The sequence below is a fragment of the Mus musculus genome, chromosome 4 (assembly GCF_000001635.26).
Source record: "Mus musculus strain C57BL/6J chromosome 4, GRCm38.p6 C57BL/6J".
In the NCBI taxonomy this organism is placed as follows: domain Eukaryota; kingdom Metazoa; phylum Chordata; class Mammalia; order Rodentia; family Muridae; genus Mus; species Mus musculus.
In genome coordinates, this window is record NC_000070.6 from 141112913 (window position 1) to 141140628 (window position 27716).

General features: G+C 50.8%; 1 protein-coding gene across 9 annotated transcripts; it reads right to left on the reverse strand.

Moving 5' to 3' along the window:
- Positions 1 to 65: 65 nt before the first annotated feature.
- Positions 66 to 26887, reverse strand: Szrd1 (SUZ RNA binding domain containing 1). 9 transcript variants are annotated; one of them, XM_030253383.1, is made up of 5 exons: positions 26780 to 26887; positions 7412 to 7461; positions 5615 to 5866; positions 3625 to 3728; positions 103 to 2952 (listed from the first exon to the last, which is right to left on the reverse strand). In XM_030253383.1, the coding sequence occupies exons 1-4, from the start codon at positions 26828 to 26830 to the stop codon at positions 3659 to 3661; spliced, it is 423 nt and encodes a 140-aa protein (XP_030109243.1). In that variant the 5' UTR covers positions 26831 to 26887; the 3' UTR covers positions 103 to 2952; positions 3625 to 3658. The 9 variants fall into 9 exon arrangements, 7 of the variants coding, with proteins under 7 accessions (NP_001264124.1, NP_001020779.1, XP_030109243.1 ...); NM_001277195.1 differs by lacking the exon at positions 3625 to 3728 and having other exon boundaries at positions 66 to 2952; positions 26780 to 26884; NM_001025608.2 differs by lacking the exon at positions 3625 to 3728 and having other exon boundaries at positions 66 to 2952; positions 5615 to 5869; positions 26780 to 26884.
- Between the last annotated feature and the right edge of the window lie 829 nt (positions 26888 to 27716).

Here is a 27716-nt window from a genome sequence, read left to right on the forward strand (position 1 = left end):
AAGTACCTCCAAAAGTCTCAGTCTCTGCAAGAGCAGGAACCCCTCAGGGCTGGACAAGCAACCATAGTATGAGACAGGAAGCCAGAAATGAGGACAAATGTCTGACAAGTTTAAAACATGTATTTAAAATACAATTTATAAAATGCTTAATCTGCCGACTCAGGAGCCCGCGGTGGGGGTTAGGGTGAGGAGCTGCCCGCTACACCAGCAGAGTGAGACTGCAGGGTGTGGCCCTCCCTCCCAGTCCCTTCTGTACAGATAGATGCCCAAGGGTCACCCCCCTGGGGTCATATGACCAGAAGCAGGACCCTAGAGGTTTTCTTGAGTCTCTGCTTACCAGGGAGACTGGATGCAGCCCTGCCGGCCCATCCCTGAGCACAGCACCCCCAGATGGGGTAGAGCAGGGTATGGCAGGGCAGGACAGGGCTGGGCGGGGACAGGTGGGCTCTGGAAGGGGCTGATGGCAGCAGATAGGGTGTTGCCTCCTGCCTGCAGGTGGGGAGCACCCTGATTGAGGGGACTGAGAAGGGCTGGTCACCAGACCCGGACCCCCAGCTCCTTTGGTTATAGGCTGACATCAGAGTAGTGGCTCATGGGAAGCGGTTAGCTGGAAGGGCCGAGGCCTGGCTCGTGGGGTCCAGGAAGAGCTGGGGGAAGGGGCAGTACCATGAAGGCAGACAAAGGGGCAGCAGCCTCAGGTTCCTGCCCTTCATCCCCCTGGGAATTACCAAGCCAAAGCCTGCAACTTACTTAAAGACAGAAAGAAGAAAAAAGGAAAAAAAAAAAAAGCACTTATGGATTTATAGACAACTACAAAAAAATGGAAACACACACACACAAAAATAAACCCCACAAACACACACACAAAATCCAAACCGTTTCCCACACCCCCTCCCCCAACACCAGTCTGTTTTCCTTTCTTCCTTTCCTTCTTCAGTGGTGCCGGCCACCTCTCACCTAGGAGGCCAAAGGCATGACTGCTGGTGGGAGTGGGGAGGCAGGTGCACTGTGGGCGGGGCCTTCTTTGGCCAGACTGAGATGGGAGAGCCACTCTTGTGAGCTCTCGACGTGCAGATGCCGCCCGCCCTTGGCTTCCACTAGAGGGGACCAGGCAAGCAGGGTTTCTGCACCCTTCTCCAAAGAAAGGGCAGTCTGTCCTCCAACCAAAACCACTAGCCTCTGTGGGTGGGCCCTAGACTCTGAGCTAGCAGCCAAGTTCCTCCCTACCCTGGGGGTGGCCGGCCCTCCTGCTGAGGCTCTGTGAGGCTCACTCACAGATGGCCCCTGGTTTCAGGCAGATCTAGGGCTGTGCTGGGGAAGAGCCTCTTCCTAAGGGGAAGATGATACGGGCCACTGCTATAGCGCACAAGCCAGAGGAACCGAAGGCGGTGTGATCCCTGGCTGCCCTAATCCCACCCCACCCCGCCCACTCCCACTCCCACACCCGAGTGCTGGTCAGGAGAGTGCTGGTCGGCTGTCAGGCTGGCCGAGGGGTAAGGCCAAGTGCATTGGAAGAGATCACAAAGCCAGAGAGCACCTAGTGGGACACAGCCGCCCTCTCAAGCCTCTCCCACCGAGAGCCAAAGCAAACCTCCAGGCTCGGGGACAGAGATGGCCTTCATGCCAGCCTTGTTCTGCTCAGGGAGAGAAGGGGCAGCCGAGGCCTCCGAGGAACCTTTTGGCCATCTGCCTTTGCAATGCACACTCTGTCTTTCCCCGGCTGCTCCAGTCCCACTCATTTCACCAGGCAACGTTCCAGTACAGTCTCTGAACCAGGGCCTCAGATCCTTAAGTGTTCCATCCAGTCTTGCTGGAAGGGACAGGCCTCTCTACTCTGACCACTCCAGGCAAAGGCCTGGAGTTCTGGAGCCAGACTCTCTCTTGGGCTTGTGCCGACAGCAAACACTGGACAAGTGTCCTCACTGCCTTTCTGAGCCCAGAGTCACTCTGTGCCCTCCTTTAGAAGCAGCGAACCTGGCTGGTAGGGAGCCAGCCCACCCTGAGGGGTGTGGGAAGGGGAAGCCTGTCACTTTCCCCATCTCTCACAATACTAACATGGGGTCAGCCCCTCCCCCAGGCTCTCTGAGCTATCTCTAGGCAACTTAGCTGGGACTTAGCTGGAGGAAGGCGATTTAGGCACAGATGCTCATCTCTGGGGACTTCCGAGCCCGGCCTCTCTTCTGGGCGGCAGTAGGAATACAGAAGCTAAGCTCATCGAACTCCTATTGGTTAATGTTCCTAGCAAATTTCCTAGAAACATCTTTTAAGTGAATACTAAACTACCCTTTCTCAATTAAAAATTCATTAAACTGCTGAAACCTCTTCCATGCACTTTTTCTTGCAAATCAGGTATTTGTATAAACAAACAAAAATAGGAAGAAAAAAAAAAAAAAGAAAGGCTATTTTCAATGGAACTTTTAAGTGATGGCGACATGCACTTGGGGTGGGTGGGGAAGTTCTCATTTGTGGTTTGAAATCCCAAATTAATGAGCATGATAAACTGTTATTGCTGGCACTGGCTTTACCCCAAGTGGCCAAGTGGCACTGTCTGACCTTCTACTCTGAGTCCTTGGTAGGCTCCCCTAATCCTCCCCTAGTCCCCACCCTTTCCCTTTCTATTGACTTGGGACAGCCCTTGTCAACATGCCAATCACAGTGGGAAGGGGGGGAGGCAGAGGTCACAGTGCATGGGGTTCAAGGTCACAGTGGGCGGAGCAAGGGGGATCACAGTGCAAGTAAGTCAGGTTATTCCCTCTGCTCAAGTCCAGCCGTCTGCCACAGCAGTGCGACCCATGGCAGACCATCCAGGAGGCGGTGGTGGCAGCAGCGGCGTCCTTTCTTGCCTGCATTTATCTGCGCTGTTTGAAGCCTTGTGACCCGTCAGGACCCAACGGCTGTCTGATCACATTGCTGGGCTGCCTGCTGTCTTCGGGTTGGGAGATCCTGGTTGGCCTGGAGGAAGAGAGAAGGCAGGCCTTGAGGATAGAAAAGCTGCCCAGATTCTTTAGTGTGGGACACGTGGGCGTAGGTGCATGTGTGTGGCCGGAGACCGTCAGGTACATTCTCTATTCTCCACTTCCTCAAGACAGGGGCTTTCCCTGAACCCGGAGCTCACCAGGCATCACTGCAGGCCCCCACACACCCCACTGCCCCCCCACCCCCACCCCTGTGCCAGGGTTACAGTCACTTGGAGCTTTGTTTGGCTTTTATGTGGGTGCTGGAGATTCAAACTGGGGTCCTCGTGTTTATGCTGCAGGCACTATGGAGCCACGCCCCAGCCAGAAGCCCCTGAACCTTAAAATCAACCCATGGTTGAGGCTGGGGTACCAGCCAACCTGAGCTAATGCGCCTACTTCTTTGACCAGCAGACTAGGGAAGAGCATGCATTTTCCACATTGGCAGCTCCCCGTGGGAAGGAAGGTGTGGTCCATGGTCCACCTTATAGCAATTACAGCATCCCCCACTTGTCATGTGCCACTGCTTCTCTGTAAGCAGAGGGGGTGCACACAGCCCATCCTGTGGAGGGAGGAGAGCCATGAGCAAGGCATCGTCCACAGAACCGACTCAGATAGATGTTCCAGGGTCGGGCCCCTAGCCACGAGCTCGAGAGCGAGCTGCACCCACCTGGCTGACTCCTGCTTCCCTCCAAACCACGAGGCTAGCTGCTGACTCCTAGTACTAGAGAAGACAGAAGGAAATGGACTTTTCCCACTCCAGACAGGTGCAGACTAAGAGGAGAGAACAGAATGGATGTTCCTTCAAAACGACGACGGCACTAGACGGTGGCACATGCCTGTAACTGTTAGGGAGGCAGGAGGGTCCCAGTGCAAGGCTGCCTGGGCTACACAGTGAATTACGGCAGCATGTGTGAGAACTTGGGTTTCAAAAAGCAAACCAGGCATGGTGGTGCACACCTTTAATCCCAGCACCTGGGAGGCAGAGGCAGGTGAGTTCAAGGCCAGCCTGGTCTACAGAGCAAGTTCCAGGTCAGCCAGGGCTACAGAGAGAGACCCTGTCTTGGGGAAAGAATAGCCCGAGAAAGCCCTCCAAACTCGAAGGCTGCAGTGTGCTCAGAGGCTGGCTGACTGACCCAAGTGTGCAGTCCCCAATATTGGAGAGAAAAGAAAGAAGAGTCTATTGCGGTGTGGCTGTAACCCTACCACCAGAGAAGCTGAGGCAGGACTGCTGGGCCAGCCTAGGATACAGGGTGAAAGTGTCTCAGAACCCCAAGATTATGGCTGGACGTGTGCCTGAGCACAGAGCTGCCAGCATACAGGAAGCCCAGGTTTGGTTGCAGTTCTGGGTAGGGGAGGGGAGGACAGCTGTAAGCCCAGCAGACAGGAGGTAGAGACAGAGGGAGAGGCATTCAACGTTGTTATTTCTACAATGGTGAGTTTGTGGCTAGCCTAAGCTAAGTAAGACCTTGTGTGTGTGCCAGCACCTGCCTCTTTCTCAGTCTTCAACCACATGATCCTTATTTATCATGTGTGCAGGGTTCTGTCTGCATGGATGCCTGTCCATGTTTATCATGTGTGCAGTGTTCTGTCTGCATGGATGCCTGTCCACGCACACATGAGGCCAGAAGGCGGCATCAGACCCCACTACAGATGGTTGTGAGCCTCCATGTGGTTGCTGGGATTTGAACTCAGGACCTCTGGAAGAGCAGTCAGTGCTCTTAACCACTGAGCCATCTCTCCAGCCCATGCATACTTCATTTAAAAAAACCCTTTAAAACGTATTGTATGGAATACATGTGTACCCCAAAGCACAATTCAGAGGTCAGGGGACATAGGGGCTGATTCTCTCTCCACTGTCAGGGTCATCAGGCGTGGCAGCGAGTGCCCTTTGCAGCTGAGTGGTGTCAGCAGCCTGAGCCCAGCGTGTGCCTGGGTGCTGGGGTCCTGGCACAGGTCCTCAGGATTGTCTAGCACCCACTGATTGAGCCCCGCCTCCAGCCCCCAAAGGCAGGGCTTGAGTTTGGTGTTTTTTGGTTTTGAGACAGGGGTTCTCTGTGGCTCTGGCTGTTCTGGACAGCTCACTATGTAGACCCTGCTGGCCTGAAACTCACAGAGGTCCAGGTGCCTCTGCCTCCTGAGTGCTAGGATTAAAGGTGTGTGCCACCACTGCCCAGCTCCAAATGTCATCAGAAAGTAACACAATACAAATCTAAAATCTTAAAAAAAAAAAAGAAGAAAGAAAGAAAAAAAATTGAAAAGGGACACAAGTGAAAATTATTGCAAAACTTGCACAGGGCTGCTGGAGACCCAGCCAGCAATACTGGGCTTTTCTGGGGGACTGGGCAGAATTCAGCACCTTATGGCCTTTTGCTCCCTGCTAAGCTGGTGGGCAAGGCAGAATGACCCCTACCCTACTTCTGAGATCAGCCATCAGGTTAAGTGATCGTAGCGTGCAGCTGACAGAGCCTGACTCGAAGCCCATCCTTTGACCTTGCAGCCTGCACTCTGTGGACCCATTAGCCACCACACTTAACACCTGACAGCGCCCTGGGCCGGAGAGAACTACACTGCTATAGTGCTTTGGCTCTGAGCTAAGGACCTCAGTTCGGTGCCCAGCAGGCCGGTTCCTCCCCTGCCACTGCCCGCACTACACTCACCTGTCCAGGATGGGTTTCTCCTGCTCCTCTTCAGGGCTGGCACTGCCTAGGATCCGTCTCCGAGCCTCTGCATACTCTGCCTCCCGCTGTGCTAGGGACTTGACAGGAAGGGCTGGCCTGCTGGTGGAGTTGGGGCTGCTGACCACACCGTTGCTGGTGGGCCTCTTGAGGATGCGGATCTGTGGAGGGGGCCCCGTGGGAAGGCTATCGTCTTGAATCACAATGGGCACTTTGGGAGGAGATTTGGATTTCCTGCTGACAAAGAGCAAACATAGCTTCATGAATCCCACAGTAAGCAGAAGGCCCATAGGAGCCCCACCCCCTCCTCCTCACTGTCTTCTCCCTTCCTGCTAACTAGTCACCTGGCCCAGGACCAGACAACTATACTCCCACACCTCAGGCAGGACAGCAGCCCTGCCACCAGCTCTGCAGGGCAGAGAGCTGTTCCAGAGATCTAACCCTGCAGGTCACCACCTTGTGGTCCTGGGACTTCCTCTCCATGTGCATTAACAGGCCCAGCAAGCATCATTTTGCCCTCGAAGCCAAAACATTTCACACCCAAAATTCAACGACTTGGATGAAAACCCCAGCTTCCCTACACAGACCAGAGTGTAGGAGGCTGGTGAACTGGGGTGTCCCTCAGCCCAGGTCTCCCACAGCGTATGCTCAAAACTGAGACAGTACACAGGCACCTACTGTGCTGCCCAACCTGGCAACAAGCAAGACAAGATTTACCAAGCTCTCTCTGCCTTCTGGCAAGTGACCTCCACACAAGAGCCTCTGAGCAGAGAACTCTCCCTTACCAGGGCTCTCTGCTCTATTGGGCAGCGGCGGGGCTGGGATGAAACTACTTGGCAATGCTCAAAAGAGAAGCATTGTCCAAGGCTGGTAGATATGCACATCAATGCCAGGTGGCCACAAGCAGAGGTGACATTCCCCAACTCAAAGAGGACCAACAGCACAGGGAGGGAGCAAACAGAAGCCACAGATGAGACTGGGAGCAAGGCAAGGAGAACACCTACACCAGCCACCGGTGCCGCCCCAGCTCTTGTTCACAACCACCGAGACCATTGCCAGGGCCTCAACTGTCAGGAGGGTGGAAGCTACATGCTCTGTGTCAGATGCAAGGGTCCTAGGTGGGTGGTGGCGGCATGGAAAGGGGCCTGGAACCATGGGAAGTAGCTCCTGGGAATCAGAGAGAGCCAGCAGTCTGATCCCAGCAGCAGGGAGTCTGGAAAGTCAGTGTGGACTCCCAGAATGCCCTGGGGGGTAAATCAGTTCTTTCTGTTGCTTGTCCCTGGGTTACTAAGCTCAAAGTCACTCACTCTGGACCCCACTAACCACGCTACACAATGGCGAGAAAACAATCCTTAAAGGTTTCCCGAGGATTTCTAGAATCTTTCCTTCTGAGATCTCCTCACAATACTCTAAGCTGTCAAGCCATCAAGGACACAGAGGAATTATCTGTCCAAACTCTCTGTGTTACAAAAGACACCAATACCCAGAGGGAGAAACAACTACTCCACACTTCGGAGCCACTGGGCACAGCCTCACATAAACCCAAATCCTGTCACCTCCCTCCATCAGACGAGCTCACACAGGGTCCACTGAGGCTGGAGACAGCTGCAATACATTTCACCCCAAAGCCTCAATCCAGCATCCTCATCGCCTACTGGGAGGGAAAAGCTGACGCCCAGGAGCCTAACCACCTAACACTAGCAGCCAGCCGGAGAATACTGCCTGCCCAGATCTCCAGCGGCAGAGAGCGGGAGCCCTCACGCCACACAGCAGCCTTACCTCTCTTTTTGTGTGATCTTCAGTTTTTTTTCCAACCGTCTGTCTATTTCCTAGAGGAAAAAAATGTATATAAAAGTGGAAAAAAAATCTCTCTCAAAACCTTAAGTCTTTATTTTTTTCCAAGCTAAGGACAGTGTCTTCTCTCTAGGCAGGGACTTGGCTGTGTCCTTCACCTGGACCTGAGGTTTGGGGACCTGGCTTCCTCTGAAGGTCCATCTCCCCTTAGCCCCATGAGCATAGCACAGCAATAGTTCTGGACCCCATCATTAGGTGGGGGTTTTTGGTGTTTTTTGTTTGTTTGTTTTGCACAGTCTCCAGCCAGTCTCCTGTTGTCTCCTTCAGACTCACTCCAACTTTCCCAACACATAGCTAACCAAGCCATCTTCCCACTCAAGCGCTCTCAGGACATCTGAGCTCTGCGTCCCTCATCCCTTGAATCTACCTTTCCTGTTTTGCACTGGAACAGGACTGAGCTGTCGGTGCCCAGGCCCCACCTGTCTGCAGCATCCTCAGTCCTTCTCACGCAAGCAAGCAGGCCCGCCCACCCAGGGGCTGCCGCCTCCGCTCGGATCCCACCAGTGCGATGAGCGCCTGCCCCCTGGTGGTTAACTCCCGTTTACATCCCCTCACAGTCACTGTCAACCAGTTCCTAGTCTAGTTTGTAGACACATGAGCTTTCTGTGGCTGGCTGGTACTTAGGGAAAGAATAAAGAGATGCCTGCTGTTTGTCTCCAAAGTTAATCTGAAGGTGAATCAGAGGAAAGAGTTCTAGTCACTATGTAGAAAAAGGTAAGAAAAGAGCCCAATTAAGAGCAGGTGAAACTGTCATCAATACATTTAGGAGCTCAGCTCCCAGAACCTCAGCCTGCGGCAGCCTCTACAACTAGCCAGAGGAACTCTAGACACCGGCAAGCACAGTGGGCAGAGCTAAGTAAGTCTCAATCTCCAGGCTGTATCTGTCCCTCTCTCTGACGACCAGAGCAGCTAGCTCCTGGAGGTGAGGGACTGTGTACCCAGCAAGTGTTTCTCTCAAGAGAGGCTCCTAGCCCCTGGCTACCTTGCTGGCAGGGGAGCTGGCAAGGTAAGACATTTTTGTCTGTGAAGACAGTGGAGCATGACAGTGGGGGCTGCTCCTGGCTGGAGACTGGGTACTGCTGTGCTCTGAGTGTGGAGGCAGTTCAAGCTGGCCAGTCCCATCCACCCATCCGTCCGTCCATCCATCCATCCATCCGTCCGTCCGTCCGTCCATCCATCTATCCATCCATCCATCCATCCAAGCCTCCCTGACTCACCTAGATTGCCTAGGGAGAGAATCAGGGTTTAGCAAAGACAGCTGAGCATCATCAAGTGAGCCTGGTGTTCAATCCACTGGTTGAGAGTAAGACAATCAGGCCAGCTTTCTTTAATGCTGTTTTCTAGAAGGTTCTTTTTCCAAAATTATACTGTCTGAAGCTACATTTAAGTCCAAATATTGCCACTCATTTCAGGCAACACAGCATACTGTGCTCCAGGCACCTGGAAAGGCAGGAGAACCTTCCACCCCAGCTGGAACACAGCTGTGTCTATGAAACAGTCAAGGCATAGAAAACAGCAGCAACAGTAACCAAGTCACCGGAATGCATCTGACAGACACAGACTCTACACCACACATAGGTCCTGACAGAACTGTGTGATAGTGTCATTTCAAGAGCAAATCTAACGTCTTATACCAGTTTACTGCCTATTCCTCTTGGTTTCTCACAAGCAGCCTCTTTACTTGTGAGTGTCAGCTGTGTCTGGGTGTGAGTGCAGGCATGTCCCGGTGCCCATCGCCTGGTCCAGAGGGTGTCAGATGAAGCTGGAGTTAGATGTTTGCAAGCTGCCTAATGTGGATGCTGGGATTTAAACTCTGGTTTTCATGATTGAGGGGAAAGTCTTCTTAAGTGCAGAGCCATCTCTCCAGTTCCAACCTCTTTCTTTACTAAGTCCCCCTGTTGATTCCAGTTTCTCCATCTTCCCCCCCCCCCCCCAAGATAGGGTTTCTCTTTGTAGTCCTGGCTGTCCTGGAACTCACTCTGTAGACCAGGCTGGCCTCGAACTCAGAAATCCACCTGCCTCTGCCTCCCAAGTGCTGGGATTTGCCACCACTGCCCAGCTAAGCGTACAATTTTTAAAAATTCGAAATACATGATTTTTACAGGAGAAAAACCTTAACCGGGTGACTCTTACTTTCCTAATGCTGCAAAGGTCAAAGGACACAGACAGGCAAACTGCTCAGATACCCAGGTGGATTGATTCTGAGCTTCCTTCTTCTCTAGGGCTACAGGAAAATCATCTGCCCAGTTCCCGCACATGGGCCTGCAAGGAAAGACGCCTTCAAGTGTGTCTGAGGAACCGCCTGAATCAACTCCCAACAGCCGTGTATTACTGTTTCCTGAAAGTTATACCCAGACATGAGCTACTGGGAAGGCCTTTAGATTTGATCCCATTCCTCTCCAAGCCACATCACTGGCACTGCAAGAACTAAAACTGCCACATCAGCCATCCTGTTGGGCAGCCAAGTGGGGGTGGTGGAGGTGGCGGTGTCTCCTGTCAGGTCACAGAATGAGACACGAAGCTGAACTGCTCTGGTAGAGTGGAGCTGACTGTCTGCAGACTGTCCAGGTTAGTGAGAAGGGAGACCACTCTGCAAGCCGCTGGAGAGGGAGGGCCCTGCACCGAGTACCAGTCAGTCCACTTGCTCTGGATGCAGCTCTCCAACCTATTTGCTCCCAGGCTCATCCTGAGAACCAGAGTGCAGTTACATCTCTCCCACAGTGTTCTCCCAGAAGAACAAGCAGGTCTCCTCCAGACACAGCCTGCACTGTTGGGTCACACAGGGATCAAGAAGCTTGGAGGTTCCTGCCTCCAACAAGGACCAAATTCCCTTCCTTTGCAGAATTTTCCCTGTCCAATCACTTTAAATATTAACACAACAAAAAGCCTGTGATTGGACAGAGAAAAAGGAGGAGGAGCTAAGAGTTGCAGCGCCAGAGAAGAGGAGGAAAGGAAGGTGGAAGGAGAGGAAGCCAATCCAGATTCCATGTGGCTTTAAATAGCCACCAGTAAATATGAATATTATAAGAGGATAGAATAATTGGGATAACTTGTCTAACCTAGGTGGGCAGCTTGCATCATTTTCAATTGGCTCTGAGATTATTGTGTGGGCATCTTGTGAACTGAGAATCTATTGATATATAAATCTGACTAATTATAAGCTTCTAGAGTTTTGATTTGGGGGGGGGGTCACTGGAATTTGGGACCACTGACCACAGGGGGTTTACGGCTGAGAAGGGAAAAGGGAAGGCTGCCGACTGGGGTAGCTAGAGGCGGCAAGACCGCCAGACAGAGTGCAGGGGTCCTAGTGTGGGAATTTGCTTATTTCCCGTAACACCTTCCTCCTTTTCTTTCTTTGTTTAAATAAAGATGCCCAGAGTCTTGACAGTGTCACCAGGCTCCATGGCTAGGGAGACAAATCCTGAAGCACTGACACTATCTGAGTAGACCCAGGACAAGGACAAAAGAGAACATGAACACTGCACAGACAGCTGATGTCGTCTGGTGTGCTGTGCCTTCTGAGAGGTCTCTGGTGACAGAAGATGAGACTGCTCTGGTGAGTGAGATGGATTTCTTTCCTCTGGGTCCAAACCCATGTCAAAGATCAGCTGCCAAACCCAGATACTGTGCGTGCGCTCTGAGAGGCTCTACCATGTGAACGCTGAGCATGCCTGTGGCACCAGTGTGTAGAGGTTGAGGCAGGGTGTAATTCTGGCTCTACCTTGGGGTCCCAATTTCTCTACAGATTAAGCAAAAGACTTCATAAGGCAGAAGGAACCTAGAAGGAATCCAGCCTACACAAGGCAATCCAAAGACAAATGAAAAGGATAAGACGCGGGCTTCCGTTTGGGCGGCGGGGGTGAGGGGTGGGGGGTGTCCTTTGGGAGGTAACTGAGTGTCTGTACCCCAGGTAAGTGAGAGCAGACACCACCATCTCCAAGTTCACTCCCTGAAGGGAGGGCGCACAGCTTCTCTGGCTGTGGATGCTCTTTAACCTCACGATGTATGTGCTTGTAGCACCTCTGGCAGAAAGCTGTGGTGGAAGCCAGGAGCATGATAGGGAAAGCTCATTCTAGGAGGGCAAGAGTATGGAAGGGCCTCACACAGCCTTTTACATAGGCTGTGTCCTGGGAAGCCAGCGGTGGGGGTTGGGGGTGGGGTGGGAAGACAATGGTAAAGCACTGGCTGTTCATCCTAAGTGTCCAGGTTCGAGTCCTAGCACCTACACGTCAGGTTCCAACTGTCCCGGGGGATCTAATGTTCTCTTCTGCTTTCCACAGGTGTGCACACAGTGTACAAACACACAGACACCCATACACGGAATAATTGGCAGGGTAGCACACACCTTTAGTTGCAGTCAGAAACAGGTGAGCTAGCCTGGTCTACATAGTAAGTTCCAGGAGAGCCAAGGCTAAATATATAGTAAGACTTTATCCTGATAAATAGAGAGCTCTTAAAGCACAGCATTTACTGAATGCACGTGCGTGTCATGGCGCATGTCTCCAGGGTAGCCTCTTCTCCCTTCTCTCCTTCCCTATCATGGGTATCAGAGGCCAGCTGTCAAGCCAAACCCAGAGCCTTCACTTGGCAGGCCACCTCACCAGTCCCAGCCTACTTTTGTTGTTTGTTTGTTTTTCAAGATAGGGTTTCTCTGTGTAGTCCTGGCTGTCCTGGAACTCAGAAATTTGCCTGCCCCAGCCTACTTTTATGAAGCAGTTATAACCTGTGTAGGAACTTGGGAGACAAAAGGGACCAGGGTCTGTGTGAAAGGCTAGGACGATTAAGACCCAAGGTTTACTCCTGTAAAACAGAGGTGGCCAGAGCCAGGTATGGCAGTTTATACCTGCAATCCTAGCACTGAATAGGCTGAAGGCGGATGTTTGTTAGTTACAGGTCAGCCTAGACACATAGTGAGGCCCAGATAAACCTGGGCTACAGAGTGAGACCCTAAATCAGAAAATATAAAAATAAACCAACAATGAGCTGCAGAGATGGCTCAATCGATAAACTTGAGTACTTGAGTTCCAATCGCTAGCACCCAAGTAAAAGCTGGGCAGTGGTACAAGTCTATACCCTAGTCCTATACCCTAGTCTAGCGGCTACGGTGAGTTCCAGGTTTAAAGACCCTGCCTTACAGAAAACAGAAGATGGAGGCTGTGGACCACACACAGGGGCACAACGTGTAATTAGTGCTGTGCTTGGGAGGAGGAGGAGTTGCCACAAGTCCCTGACCAATCTGGGCTACACGGCCAGACCTCACAAGATTAAAACTGCTTGGTGCTTCCAAGTGCCTGCTGCTCATGAGGAGGCTCTGAGTTCTCGTATCCACATCAGAGGGTTTACAACTGCCTGAAACTCTAACTCCAAGGGATCTGAAGCCCTCTTGTGACCTGCATGCGTGTGTACATACTGACTGCACAAATACACACACATAGGGGCTGGAGAGATGGCTCTGTGGTTAAGGCATGGCCTCTATTCCCAGCCCCCACATGGTAGCTCATGACCATCTACAACTCTAATCCCATGGGATCCAATCGATGCGCTATTCTGGTGTGCAGACATAAATACAGACAAAATGCTCATACTTAAATAAGTATATTGAGGGAGAAAAACCTACATACACACAAATCCCCAATACCCCTCCCTACCCTGCCACCAAAAACCAAACAAGCAAAAAAAGTGCTACAAGGTGTCGCTGAGAGAGTTGCTCAGTAAGGCGAGGAGGAGAGGAAGGAGGACAGACAGAGATCAGGCTATGTGGGTCTTGGTGTGACGATGGGAAGCTCGGGAAACGTCTCGTCTCATCCAGGAGTGGTGGAACCCAAGGCAACGGTCAAACCAGCCGTACTCACAGGAGATAAATCCTCCCCACTCACTCCACACCGGGAGGAGAGAGCGCCTTGTCCTTTCTGGTCCTTTCTGCTGTTGTCAGCTGCAGAGCCATGTTCTCCACCCCTGCCACCGTATCCAGCCAAGGGAGATGATAGCTGCCCCAACCCACTGCAGAGCTCACAGGACTCTCCGGTGACTACTACAACCAACCTAATCCTTGACAGTCCCATAAGCGGCTTCCAGTGAAGCTAGGTTAGAAAGTATCCCCCTTTTACTGGCAATAGAGGCAGTAAGGAACTCTTCTCAGATAACTTCTACCTGTCTTTGTCAGTTGCTGGCTTTCTCTCACACTCAAGGTATGATCACTGGTCTTGAGCTTCCAAAGTTAGTACGGTCTGCAGCTGGGCGGACAGGAAGCACATCTCCAACCTGACCAGGCAGGGCGGGCTAGAGAACCGCATGTGTGGGGCGAGGTGTAAAGAAGAAACAACAGGGGCTGGAGAGATGGCTCAGTGGTTAAGAGCGCTGACTGCTCTTCCAGAGTTCCTGAGTTCAATTCCCAGCAACCACATGGTGGCTCACACCCATCTGTAATGGGATCTGATGCCCTCTTCTGGTGTGTCTGAAGACAGCGACAGTGTACTCATATACATAAAATAAACAAATTGTTTTTTAAAAGGAGAAGAAGAAACAACAGGGCTGGACTGGTATCACTTGGCTTACCTTTAATCCCAGCACTGGAGAAGCAGAGGTAGGCAGACCTCTGTGTGCTCTAGGCCAGCCTGGTCTATGTAGCTAGTTCCAGGCTCACAACAGACATAGGTACCCATGTCCCTGGTTCAGGGTGGGCAGTGTTAGAATCCAGCAGAGCTGTGCTCCTGGCCACAGGACCTAATGGTTCCCACGCACTTGGGCAGGATTCTGGCTCTTCCTGGGGTCCTCAATCTCACTCAGGGACAAAGCAAAGGAATTCTACTACCAGCATTGAGAGCCTGAGGCAGGAGGATTACTCTGAATCTGAAGCCAACAACTTCATAAGGAAGTTGGTAACAGCAAACCCTGATCTATGACAGAAAAGAATCACAGGAAGGTTGTGGTGCCCTAAAGGAGCATCTTCAGTGCAGATGTGCACCCACTTTAATGCAGATGTGCAACCCACAGAGCTCTCCAAACACCGGCAGAGCCAGTGTCTATGCCTGTCCTGCATGCAGTCCTACAGCTTTAACATGTCGGCCAGCAGCTCAGACTGGCTGTCCCTGCTCATTCTACTTTCTCTGGCAGCCCCATGCTTGGGAGCACCCAAAGTTCTGGCACCTCAAGTTCAAAAACTAAGCAAAATAGTGTGAATTATAAATACTGATATATGTACTTAAAAAAAAAAAAGGATGTATTTATTATATGTAAGTACACTGTAGCTATCTTAGACACACCAGAAGAGGGCATCAGATCTCATTACAGATGGTTGTGAGGCCACCATGTGGCTGCTGGGATTTGAACTCAGGACCTCTAGAAGAACAGTCAGTGCTCTTAATGCTGAGCCATCTCTCCACCACTGTATATGTGCTTTTGATGCCTTTTATAAAAATTTACAAAAGCAGCCGGGTGTGGTGGCGCACACCTTTAATCCCAGCACTCGGGAGGCAGAGATAGGGTGGATCTCTGAGTTCGAGGCCAGCCTGGTCTACAGAGTGAGTTCCAGGACAGCCAGGGCTACACAGAGAAACCCTGTCTCGAAAAACCAAAAAGGAGCTCTAGAAACTGGGAAGAGGATGGAGAGACAAATAGAGGTGAAGGAAGAGGAGAAGAGGCCTCCTGGAGTATGGCACGCTCAGCACTCACGGTGTCTGCTCTGAGCCACTATTGGGGAGCCCTCTGGACACTACCCGCTGACCTCGTTCTAGCTGTGCACCTCTCAAGCTGGAGGCTACACCGAGGTCACTATTACGTGCCAAATGCACACCAGATTTCCCACTTAATTCAGAATGTGGATTAGTGTAGTTATAATATTCTAATGATAAAAAATTAAATAAATTTTTTTTTATTTTATACATATGAGAACCTACATGGTATGTATGTATCTACCATCTGTGTGCCTGTGGAGGCCAGAAAAGAGCATCAGATTCCCTGGAACTGGAGTGACGGGCTACTGTGAGTCACCACATGGGTTCTCTGCAAGAGCAACAAGTGCTCTGACCACTGAGTCTCAGCTCCACACTTAAAACTCTCTAACATGGATTACATAGTGGGATATTATCATTTTTGGTATACTCAGTAAAATTTAAATTAGTAGGTAGGTGTGGTAGATGCTCTATTAAATTTAAGGTCAGCCTGGCCTACACAGCAAGTTCTAGGGCTATTTGATGAGCCTGTCTCAAAACCCTAAATAAATAAAGTGAATAAATAAATAAATAAATAAATGTCAAGTAAGTATGGTGACACATAGCTTTAATCCTAGCACTGAGGAGGCAGAGGCAGGTGGATCCCTGTGAGTTCAAAACAAGCCTGGTCTAATTAACAAGTTCCAAGAGAGCTAGAAGAATTTAACAGCCTGTTTCAAAACGGAAAGGAAAGGAAAGGAGAAAGGAAAGGAGAAAGGAAAGGGGAAAGGAAAGGGGAAAGGAAAGGGGAAAGGAAAGGGAAAAGGAAAGGGAAAAGGAAAGGGAAAAGGAAAGGGAAAAGGAAAGGAAAAAGGAAAGGAAAGGAAAAAGGAAAGGAAAAAGGAAAGGAAAAAGGAAAGGAAAGGAAAAAGGAAAGGAAAAAGGAAAGGAAAGGAAAAAGGAAAGGAAAAAGGAAAGGAAAAAGGAAAGGAAAAAGGAAAGGAAAAAGGAAAGGAAAAAGGAAAGGAAAAAGGAAAGGAAAAAGGAAAGGAAAAAGGAAAGGAAAAAGGAAAGGAAAAAGGAAAGGAAAAAGGAAAGGAAAAAGGAAAGGAAAAAGGAAAGGAAAAAGGAAAGGAAAAAGGAAAGGAAAGGAAAGGAAAGGAAAGGAAAGGAAAGGAAAGGAAAGGAAAGGGAAAGGAAAGGGAAAGGAAAGGGAAAGGAAGGAAAAGAAAGACCCACCGGCCAGACAGACTTGTAACACCCGTGGCTCACAGTCTAATGTTAGTAAAGACATGGTCCAGAGCGAGGGGAGGGCACTGTTTACTGAGGGCGGCATGTGGTATCCAATGCTGGGGTAGGCCCTGCCTGGCTTCAATCAAGCCTAATTCCTACTCAGCCAAGGAGCTCACAGCTGCCAGACTCAGATTCCCAATCCCTCTGCCTCCCAGAAGCACCCGACTTCTACAACCTCTTCCTCAAGAGCTGTTTCTTGGCCCATATACTAACTACCCTGCAGAGCCTGTCTCTGCCCGCAGAAACTCTCACCCTCTGACCCCTCCCCTAATGGGCAGGTTCCTCTGCTCTCCTGACCTCTGAAGGCTGGAGATCCCAAAGTTCAGACCCCTCTGCTACATTTACCTTGGCTGTCCTTGGAACTTACTATGTAGACCAGGCTAGCCTCAAAGAGATCTCCCTGGCTGTTTGTTTATCTTACCCGTGGGGTGGGGAGGTTGGAGGTTCTCACCATCTACCACCCAGGTCCTACTACCTGCCGCAACCAGTCAGCCTTCTTACTGACCCTGGGTTGGTTTCTTTTTGAGATAGGGCCTTGCCTGTAGGGGAGGCAGATCTCAAACTCACGGTCATCCTCTGCCTCAGCCTCCCAAGTGCCACCATGCCTGGTTATAGTGGCCATACCTCATGTAGGTCTAGAGCTTTACAAACACTGACAGCTATCTGGGTGGCAGAGGGCTCTCCCACTCTTAGGAGGTTAAGCCCACTTCCTCTGCCATCACAGCAACTCAGACGTGCAGCAGCTCAGGCCAGAGTCCGATGCCCTGCTTCCATGTTTACAGGCCACTGCAACAGCTCTCAGTTGGTTCTGTTTTCTTTTTTTTTTTTTTTTTTTTTTAAAGATTTATTTATTTATTTATTTATTTATTTATTTATTTATTATATGGAAGTACATTGTAGCTGTCTTCAGACACTCCAGAAGAGGGAGTCAGATCTCGTTACGGATGGTTGTGAGCCACCATGTGGTTTGCTGGGATTTGAACTCTGGACCTTCGGAAGAGCAGTCGGGTGCTCTTACCCACTGAGCCATCTCACCAGCCCCCGGTTCTGTTTTCAAAACGCACACTAAACCTTCTTCATAGTAGTGGTTCAAGTCACCAGCAGACTCTGGATCCTGCCCGTTCCACCTGTATTCCCCACAGCAGACAGAGTGAGACTTAAAACTCACCCTGGCTTCCTGCTGCGAGGCAGTAACATCTCCACCAAGTCTGAATGAAGCCCCAGTGCCTCTGACTTCACCGGCCACTTTCCCTCCACAGCAGCTCCACTGTTCCTCAGCTCCAGCCTCAAGGCCTCCATTCACACTCAGGCCCCAGCCTGGAACGCCCTGGGGCCACAACTGCTTCTAGCCTCAAGTCTCATCTTTTATTTTATCCTGGTATTTTTGGTTTTGGTTATTTGAGACAAGGTCTTTACATAGCCCTGGCTGTCCTGGGACTCGCTATGTACATCAGGCTGGCCTCAAACTCAGAGATCCACCTATCTCTCTGGAACTTATAGCACCCTTTCTTCCTCAGCCTCCCCAAACCGGACTTTCAGGTCTCATGACATCACAGCAGTCCTGTCACCTTTGTCCTCCTCTGTGCCAGCCGTTCACGCTCCTGTGCCTCTACATCCACTTGCCTTTCTCTGTGAGTGCACATATAAAACATATGCCTGCGATCTCCCCAACAGCTTTGTGAGCAGACACTTCCCACTTGGCCCAGGAGCCCAAAAACAGTGCCCTACACACCAATCTGCTAACAGTCCTTGTGCAGCAATTTTGGGGCTGTCCCAGTTTTACAGATGGAAGAGAACCAATTCTAAGAGGTTATGTCACAACACAGTACCAGTGTGGAATGGAGCCAGGATCAACTGGGTTTGTCAGTGACTACACACTTGCAAACTGGAGCTAAGGTTGGCTGTGGTGCAGCTCAGAGGCAGAGCATGAGGTAGGCCTGGGTGACTGTTCAATCCCCTCTGCTACAGGTGTGTGCTGTGTGAATGTATTCCTCGGTGGGACAGCAGGCTCTGCAGTCTCTAATGTCACACATCCTCTGGCCACCATCTCCAATCCCTGCCGCAACCATAGGTGAAATCAGCCTTGCTGCACAGGGACTTGACAAAGGACACAGAGCTAGTGATGGAACCAACTGGCTTCTCCACCAGGCAGGTTCCTGTGAGCTCAGGTTTCTTAAGAAAGGGCAGGATGACTTCATGGCCAGCCAGGCAGCAGCAAAAGGAAATAGCTCTTAGGTAGAAACCAGACCCAGCAATTTAAAAGGACCCAAGCAACTGCAAACTGCAGCCCTGACACAATGGAATGTTTGCTTTTGGACACTTCATGGCTCAGTGTGGGAGGGAATCCATGCAGGGCAAATAAAACAGGGCAAAGTCTCTAGCACTCTGCTTGGTAGGCGTGTTTTTCTTCATTGTTTTACTAGTTTGGTTTTCACATAGCACTGGGCAACTGTACTTTAGTACTCAGAGACAGCGAGCAAGAGAGCCCTCGGACAGTCTTGGGACCTGTGAGCCCTCAGTGTCTGGAGGGCAGTGACTTTAACACCCACACACAGCATAGCCCTCACCCCAACCTTCACTCTCCAGCCTCCAGGCCAAACCTATCAATTCAGGGTTACAAATGAGAACCAAGCGGGGAGGAGGCTGCCCCAGATCAGACCTGGCACGAAGCCCCAGGCTAAGTGGCTTCTGTGGCCACACTGGGAGAAAGAGTGAAGAGACCATTCTTCCTAAAGGAGGCGTCAGGTCTCCACTGCTCCCAGAGACTGTCACGGGGGTGGGGGGCTTTGGAGGACGAATCAAGTTCCTATCACGACATCTCTATTTTATTTCACATCCAAGGGGGCTCTTATCCAGTCCAGTTTAGAATCAATCAGTGGCATTCGGCAGGCAGAAGAGAAGACAAATGGGCCACAAGACACACAAAGAAGGTATCCAGAAGAGAGAGCAACCAGGAACCACGTGGAGGCACTCAAACCTAATCCTGAGCAAAACTAGTTCTCTCTCCTTCACCTGGTCACGTGTTAAAGATGGTACTTCAAGCCAGGTGACGGAAGGCTGAGGCAGAAGGCTCACAAGTTCAAGGCTCACCGGGGCTACATGGTGAGACAAAATAAAGCAATGTTTTACTAAGACTTCAGGCAGGCAGCACCTCACTGGCAGCCACTGTTGTGTTAAAGAGGGCTCTGCAGCACTGGGCTCCAGCGCCTGAGCCGCTCGCCCCTGCTAAGAAGCAGGTCAAGCCAGGGTGAGAGCATGGGAGAACTTCAAAGCACCAACAAGAAGCTTGCTGAAGCACCTCACCAGTTAATTACCCGGTGACAAGTGAATGTAAACTAGAACAAGGTGCAGGACCTAGGGGTCCTGGGGCTAGAACTGACCTCATGGCTTCCTTTCTTGGAGCAGGGGAACAGGGACAGAGCAACTTCCACCCTAGAGGTAGGTGACAATGAGCATTAAGGTACACTCAGACTGACTACTGTAGTGAGCTCACTCCACTGTCTCAGACTGACTGTAGCGAGCTCACTCCACGTCTTACAGCCCTTCCAGAAAATGGTGGTAGTGTCTGTTCATCCGTGAGCCATGCAAACAGGCAACAGGAGCAGGACCGCCAAGTCTGACTCTCAGGGTCCATAAAGAACAAGTCTGGGGCTGGTGAGATGGCTCAGCGGGTATAAGAGCACTGATTGCTCTTCCGAAGGTCCCGAGTTCAAATCCCAGCAACCACATGGTGGCTCATAACCATCTATAATGAGATCTAACGCCCTCTTCTGGTGTGTCTGAAGACAGCTACAGTGTACTTATTTATAATAATAAATAAACCTTAAAAAACAAAAACAAAAACAAAAACAAGTCTGACTTCTACAGACTGGCATACAACTCGCCCCAGCACCAAGGCCTCTACTGCCCACATTTACCACCGTTTGGGAGCAGAATGGCTTACTTCCTGCGTACAGAGGGGACGTTCCAGCCCTGGGGACACGATAATGTGCACATAAGCCACTGATGGGATTTTTCCCTATTTCTGTGGCGTTTGGTTTCTTAATCTTCATGTTTGGAATCAACATCCTGCAAGAACAAGCTGTCAGGAAGCTGCGTGTCAGAGGCTAGCAGAGTTGAAACTATTTATGTAATAAAATCTCTGGGATTACTAAGAGAGACTGATGGCTCGCCAGGTGGTAGTCTTCCCCAGCCCCAGGCCCCACAGCACTACCCAAAAACAACAGGGGGGGGGGCGAGTTGGGGGGAGGGGGCTGGGCTGTAAGCTCAGTGGTTCTTACATTCCAAGTTCAAGCCCTCAGACCACAAAAAGAAAGAATAAACTAGGTTTTAAAAAATGTTGTGGGGCTGGTGAAATGGCTCAGTGGGTATAAGAGCACTGATTGCTCTTCCGAAGGTCCGGAGTTCAAATCCCAGCAACCACGTGGTGGCTCACAACCATCCATAACAAGATCTGACTCCCTCTTCTGGAGTGTCTGAAGACAGCTACAGTGTACTTACATATAAATAAATAAATCTTTAAAAAAAAAAAAAAACAAACGCTGTGTGGCGCACGCCTTTAATCCCAGCACTCGGGAGGCAGAGGCAGGCGGATTTCTGAGTTCGAGGCCAGCCTGGTCTACAGAGTGAGTTCCAGGACAGCCAGGGCTACACAGAGAAACCCTATCTCGAAAAAAACAAAAAATAAAAAAAAAGTTGTACTTTGGCCACAGCCAGGTTAACTCAATCTCTTCCTAGTCTCATGACATCAGAAAGCACTGTGCTTTGTGGAGGCGGGCTACCTGCCTCCTCTAGAGGAGGGACTATGAAGAGTGCTGGCCCCAAGAATGTGTCTGGGTCACTACATCTCCACAATAGCGACTTTCTCTTGCAGGATTTCACAGCTTTAGAGAGCCGCTTTTCTCCTGCAGAAGGAAAGGCCCCCCGCAGCCATGGCAGCTCCCTCAGGAGCCCAGAGCACGCTGAGAACAGGGCCCTGTGCAGCCCCAGTGAAAAGGACTGGGAGCCACGGCCGAAAAGCTCATTATCCTCCTTTCTCAGAAGCCACGGGAAAGCAGATTTCTTTCCAGAGGTCAGGTTCAGCCAACTCACAGCCATCATGCCTCAACTGGCCAAAAGCTTGACAAAAAAAATCCCGTCAGAGAACACTGCAGGTCCCAGGTCTTCCCGAAATGATGATTAGTGCTGAGGCCTCCAGCCTGGCAAAGCTGGGCTCCCGACTACCTCATCTACTGTCTTGTGCCTACTACAGTCAACTGCACACACTCCAGGACGACAACAGAATAAAACAAAACACCTAGCGGAACACAGACTCTCCTCCAAAGAGAAGCTGATTTAATCTCTCAAATGAAAATCTAACTCCGTCCTGCCTCTGCTAAAAAGGAGGGCGGAGGCAGGGAGATGGCTATTTAAAGCTTTCCACTGCTTTAAGGACAAAGTTGCAGCTCCCAGAAGCAAGTTCAAAGCGCCCCTACAAACCTCTCTGGCTCCATCTTTTTCCACTGAGTCTTGCCAATGCCAGTGTCTCCGGCCAGGAGGAAATGCTTGCAGCATGGAACGCTCTCCCCACTCCGCCTCATCTCTGCGTGCACTGGCCACACCACCACCTGCCCAGCTACCAGACAACGCGGCTCCGCTCAGCTCAACTTTCAAATCTTCTTTTACTCTTCCTCTTTTTCCCCTTGAGACAATCTCTGCATGTTGCCCAGGCTGGCCTCAGACTCATGAGCCTCGGCCTCAGCCGGCGTCCTGAGCGTGGGATTACAGGTGTGCACCACTATTCTTGACTCAGTCTTTCAAGGCTTGTGTGAACATAAAGACCTCTGGTTCCAGGCATGGCACCCACTTTTTCACCTTCTGCACAGTGTTGCTGCTCTTCTGACAGGCTGGACGAGTGCTCCAGTGCCTGGCACACAACTGATACAATGTCTAAGGACACTTTCTCACAGGGCCAATCATCACTGACCGGGCAATATCTAGACTGCCCACTGGCTCACACGAGTGGAAAGTAAACATACATCCGAATTCTCAACCCAGAAGACTAGTTACCTAGTTATCCTTTAACTTGCACAAGACGTTTTCTCGGGCTTGGACATGCACTCAGTGGTAGATCTCTTGCCTGCACATACGAGACCCTGGGTTTCATTCTTGGTTCGGGCAATACATAAGGGGGTGGGGGAACTGATATGGAGGCACACAGCTATGATCCTAGAGGCAGGAGGACCTGAGTTCAAGGTCAGTCAGCCTGGGCTTCATAAAGACCCTGCTTTGAAAAAGGAGCTTAAGGCTGGGCGTGATGGTGCACGCTTTTAGTCCCAGCACTCAGGAGGCAGAGGCAGGCGGATTTCTGAGTTCGAGGCCAGCCTGGTTTACAAAATGAGTTCCAGGACAGCCAGGGCTATACAGAGAAACCCTGTCTCGAAAAACAAAAAAAAAAAAAAAAAACCAACAACAAACAAACAAAAAAAAAAATGTTCTTCCTGTTAGCTGCTTAATTTGAGGGGGAAAAAAAAATCAAAGGAAACCCTAGGGATCCAGGGAGAGGCGGCAGTGCATTACAGCCACCAGCCTAGCTCCACTGTCACCACCTTTTCTAGCTGGGGTGTTTTATCAACAAGAGGAGATAGGCCATTTCCACATCATATTTCTTTTGTCTAAACAAGTGGCGTGTATAACTAGCTTCAAACCATCAGAACCCAAGCTGAGTGTGGTGGCACACATCTTCAATCTCAGCAAAGCAAGTGGATCTCTGAGTTTGAGGACACTCTGGTCTACAGAGTGAGTTCCAGGATAGCCAGGGCTACACAGAGAAATCCCGCCTTGAAAACCAACTGCTGATCTACTTTCTGGAGCAGGAAGATGTCTTCCAATTACAAACTGCTCTCATCGCCATTTGAGACTTGCTGAAGATAGAGGCCACAGGTCAAAGTCGGAAGCAGGAGTCACCTCAGGTGGTGCCTGTGCTCAGCATGCACAGGGCCCCAGGCCTGACCCTCAGGGCACTCCCTATCAATAGGCCTGAATCAACCATGACTCAATTCTAAGTTTTCACATCCCCACCGGGCACATTTTAAAAGAAGCAAGTCTTGGTGAAAGGTAAATTATACTCTCTGGACTGTCTTTAGAGTGTGGTTCTAGCCTCTCTGAAGGAAACTCGCAAAGGAACGATTGCACGCAGATGAGCTGCAGCCTGGTTAAAAACCCACCTGAGGTGATCCTTCAAGCCGGCCCTCCCATCAGTGGACCACCATACCCTACCCTGGGTACTCAAGGGAAAGCCTGACGTCAGCTCCTGAGCCAGCTCTGTTGTGCTGGAGGGCAGGGATCCCGCTGGGTCTGCAGAGCCTGGTCACTCAGCTTCCACCCAGCCAACTCCCAGTCACTGAGCCTCTGCTTCCACCCAAGGTTTCTTCTGGTTGCTTGTTTGTTTAGGCCTTTCTTTTTGGAGGGTGGGCACATTTGAAACTCATTGAGGGGAGGGAAGGGAAGGGAGACAGGATAATGTAAAGCCAAGAATGTTCACGCCAGCCACCACCCGCACCTCAAAGACACAGAGAGTCAACTGGATGCATGCAGAGAGCATGCTGCTCCCCCTCCCCCTCCTCCTTCATGCCAAACACATTGGCATTACTCAAGGGAATCGAATTCATGACAGTCTTGAGAGGCCAGGCGTGGAGATGTCTATAGTGCCAGCATCTGGAAGGCTGAGTCTGAATACTAGGCTCTGTCTGCATTTGAGGCCAGCCTGAGCTACAGTGTAAAGCCTGACATTCACAAACAGCACATCTTCAAATAAAGACCCGAAGCCGGGTACCTGGGAGGCTTCAAACTCCTTAAGAGTTTATGGAGAACCAAACCCACACAGTGACTGTGTAGCCAGTCAGAGCTACACAGGGAGACCTTATGTGGTGGTTTCAATGAGAACAACTCCCATAGACTCTTAAGTTTGAATGCTTGCTCTCCAGTTTTTGAGACTCTACAGGCACTGCCTTGGTCAGACGGTGTCTCTTCACAATGAATGGACAGTAACTATGAGTCTCTGTCTCAAAAAAAAAAAAAAAAAAAATCAAAACCAAAAAAAAAACCAAAACCAAAAACCAAACACATTAAAGCAAACATATTAAAAATGTAGGGCAGTGTCTGGAGTCTGGAGGGATGGCTGAGGGGTAAAGAAGTGCCCACTGCTCTTACAGAAGGCTGGAGTTTCCGTCCCGGCACTCCCATCAATGGCTCACAGAGGTCTGTAACCCAGCTACAGAGGATCCTACGGCTTCTAGCATCCCCGGGCACCCACACATCCACGAGTCCACGAGCAGAGAATACACATCCTCACTTTCTCTGGGAGTAGTGGCGCCTGCTTCCAATCCCAACACACAAGCAGGCAGTGCTCTGTGGTTTCCAGACTAGCTGGTCAACAGAGCTAATTCCAGGACAGCCAGGGTTACATGAAAGCTGTAAAAACCAGGGTTTGGAAACCCATTCTTTTCTAAATAAATAAATAAAATCAGAAGAAGAAAAAAAAAACAGTTTTTTTTTCCTTTCCTATTTTTTTTTTAAATACAGGTGACATGAGGGGCATTTGGGAGACACTCCTCCTAGTGGCAGGCCATAAATGCCTCTACCGGAAATTGTGCATTTTCTGGCAGAAGTCACTATTGCACACACTTCCTTTTTTTTTTTAATATTTATTTATTTATTATATGTAAATACACTGTAGCTGTCTTCAGACACTCCAGAAGAGGGCATCAGATTTCGTTACGGATGGTTGTGAGCCACCATGTGGTTGCTGGGATTTGAACTCAGGACCTTTGGAAGAGCAGTCAGTGCTCTTAACCGCTGAGCCATCTCACCAGCCCCTGCACACACTTCCTAACAGGCAGCACACACTCAAAAAATATAGGTGGAGTGAATAAATACCTAAGCGACACCTGTTAGTCTCTATAAAAATCTTATTTGTTGAGTGTGGTGGCGCACGCCTTTAATCCTAGCACTCTGAAGGCAGAGGCAGGGAGACCTCTGTGATTTTGAGGCCAGCCTGGTCTACCTGGTGAATTCCAGAAAAGCCAGGGCTATATAGAGATCTTGTCTCAAAAACACCAAAACCAAACAAACACACACTTTCTTGATTCAAGGGGAATGTACCTTAAACCTCTATTAAATAATCGCTGAACCAAGCAGGCCTTCCAAGGCTCGTTAATGCTAAGTCGAAAAGCATCACCAATCTTTCGAGAAATGCTGAACTAGCGGAAAAAACTTCGAGGCCAAGTTTCAACATTCCTGTGAAGATACACCACTGCTGTGCTGGTTAGAAGCGCTAGGGGAAGACAGACCCAACTCCTCCTCTATCCTAGTATATGTGACTCCCCACACATAAACTTTTGAGGTGAATGTCACCGGAGCGGAGCCCAGCCCAGCCCAGCCCAGCCCGGCCCGGCCCGGCCCGGCCCAGCCCGGCCCAGCCCAGGCGCGGACACATGGTCACCAAAGAGACATTTCCGTCTCCACGAGGGTTAGCTTCGAACCTCAAACTCTGAAATTACCACGAGAATCACGAATCTAATAGAGGAGTTCCTACTTGGGATAATTTTTCCTTTTCCTGTAACTTTTGGGGGCAAGCAAAAACTCTCACTCGCATCATACCGATCGGTAATCTCCCCTTCTCGCAGGCATGAGGCTATCTTACAAATCACACCCTTCTTCCTTTCCCTTCCCTCCACTCAGAAGAACGTAGTCCGAGATCCTTCCCACTGCGCAGATCTTAGGGTGGGTCCCGGGGAAGAGCAGATGCTTTGCAGAGTTTAGGGGAGCTCTGCTGAGATCCCCGGAAAACTCGGACTAAAACTGAAAGAGGAAAAGGGAAAGGAAGAGAAAAAACCAGGCTCGCTCACCGCGGCGGAAGGCGCACAGCGGCGGGGGATTTCGGCCCAGAGCCCAGTGGTCCCAGAGGACACATGGTCGCTTGCTCCCCGCTGTCTCGGGGCCTCCTCCCGCTCTTCCTCCGAGCCAGGCACTCCACCCGAGCCCCTCCCTCACCAGACGGAGCTCAAGAACTTTAAAATGGTCCCTAGGGCGCGGGGGACCAGAGAGAGTTGCCCCGGGGTAGAAGGTGGGGCGCCCAGAGCGAAGCGCACACCGCTGGGCGGAGAGGCACCCGGCAAAGGTGGAGAGAGAAATGGAACGCGGCCCCTTTAAGAGGCCTTCACGGCGATCCGGGACCGGGGGCCTCTCTTCCACCTCCGGCCCGGCGTGGGAGACCCTTCCTTGGGGAAAACTCTCCCCAGACCCACTCCCCGGAGGCTTCCCTCACGCCAGGTCCGCCCAGCCCTACCGCGGGGCGGCAGCTCCTCCTTACCCCGCTGTCTGCCGCCTCCTCCCAGCTCTCAGCGACCTCCTCATCTTCCATCTTACTCGCCGCTTTCCCTCCTCCCCCAACCCCTCCCCGCGCCTGCGCCTTGAAGCGCGCCTGAGTCGCGGGCGGAGGCACGCAGGGCTTTCCTCAATGGACCACGCCCCCTCCCCCAGCCCGGAAGAGGCGCCCGGCCAGGTCCTCCACTCGCCTGGTCTGCCATCTTGGAAGAGGGCAGGGAAGTCAGATCGGCCTCCATCTTTCATGAGGTCAATACGCTCGCTGGTTTACTGAATGAGAGAGTTCAAGTGACGTTACCTGCTCCAGTTCGGGAACTGTGTGCTTTGGAACCATCGTTTCTTAAGGGCAGGCAATGATTGAAAATTAATTTTTTTTTCAAAAATTGAATCTCAAAAGAAAAAAAGTGAGTCTAAGTTTTTCTAAGCTACAGGTCACATGTTTGTTTTACAGCATTTTTTTTTTTTTTTAAGGTGTGCGCCACCACACCCGGTAACCAGTCATACTTTTTTTTTTTTCTAAGATTTATTTATTTATATGTAAGTACACTGTAGCTGTCTTCAGACACTCCAGAAGAGGGAATCAGATCTCGTTAGGATGGTTGTGAGCCACCATGTGGTTGCTGGGATTTGAACTCCAGGCCTTTGGAAGAGCAGTCTGGAAGAGCAGTCGGGTGCTCTTACCCACTGAGCCATCTCACCAGCCCTGTTTTACAACATTCTTGAGACATTTCTATACTTAAAGAAAGGATTAAAAAGCATCTTTGGCCGGACGTGGTGGCGCACGCCTTTAATCCCAGCACTCAGGAGGCAGAGGCAGGCGGATTTCTGAGTTGGAGGCCAGCCCGGTCTACAAAGTGAGTTCCAGGACAGCCAGGGCTACACAGAGAAACCCTGTCTCGAGAGGAAAAAAGAAAAAAGCATCT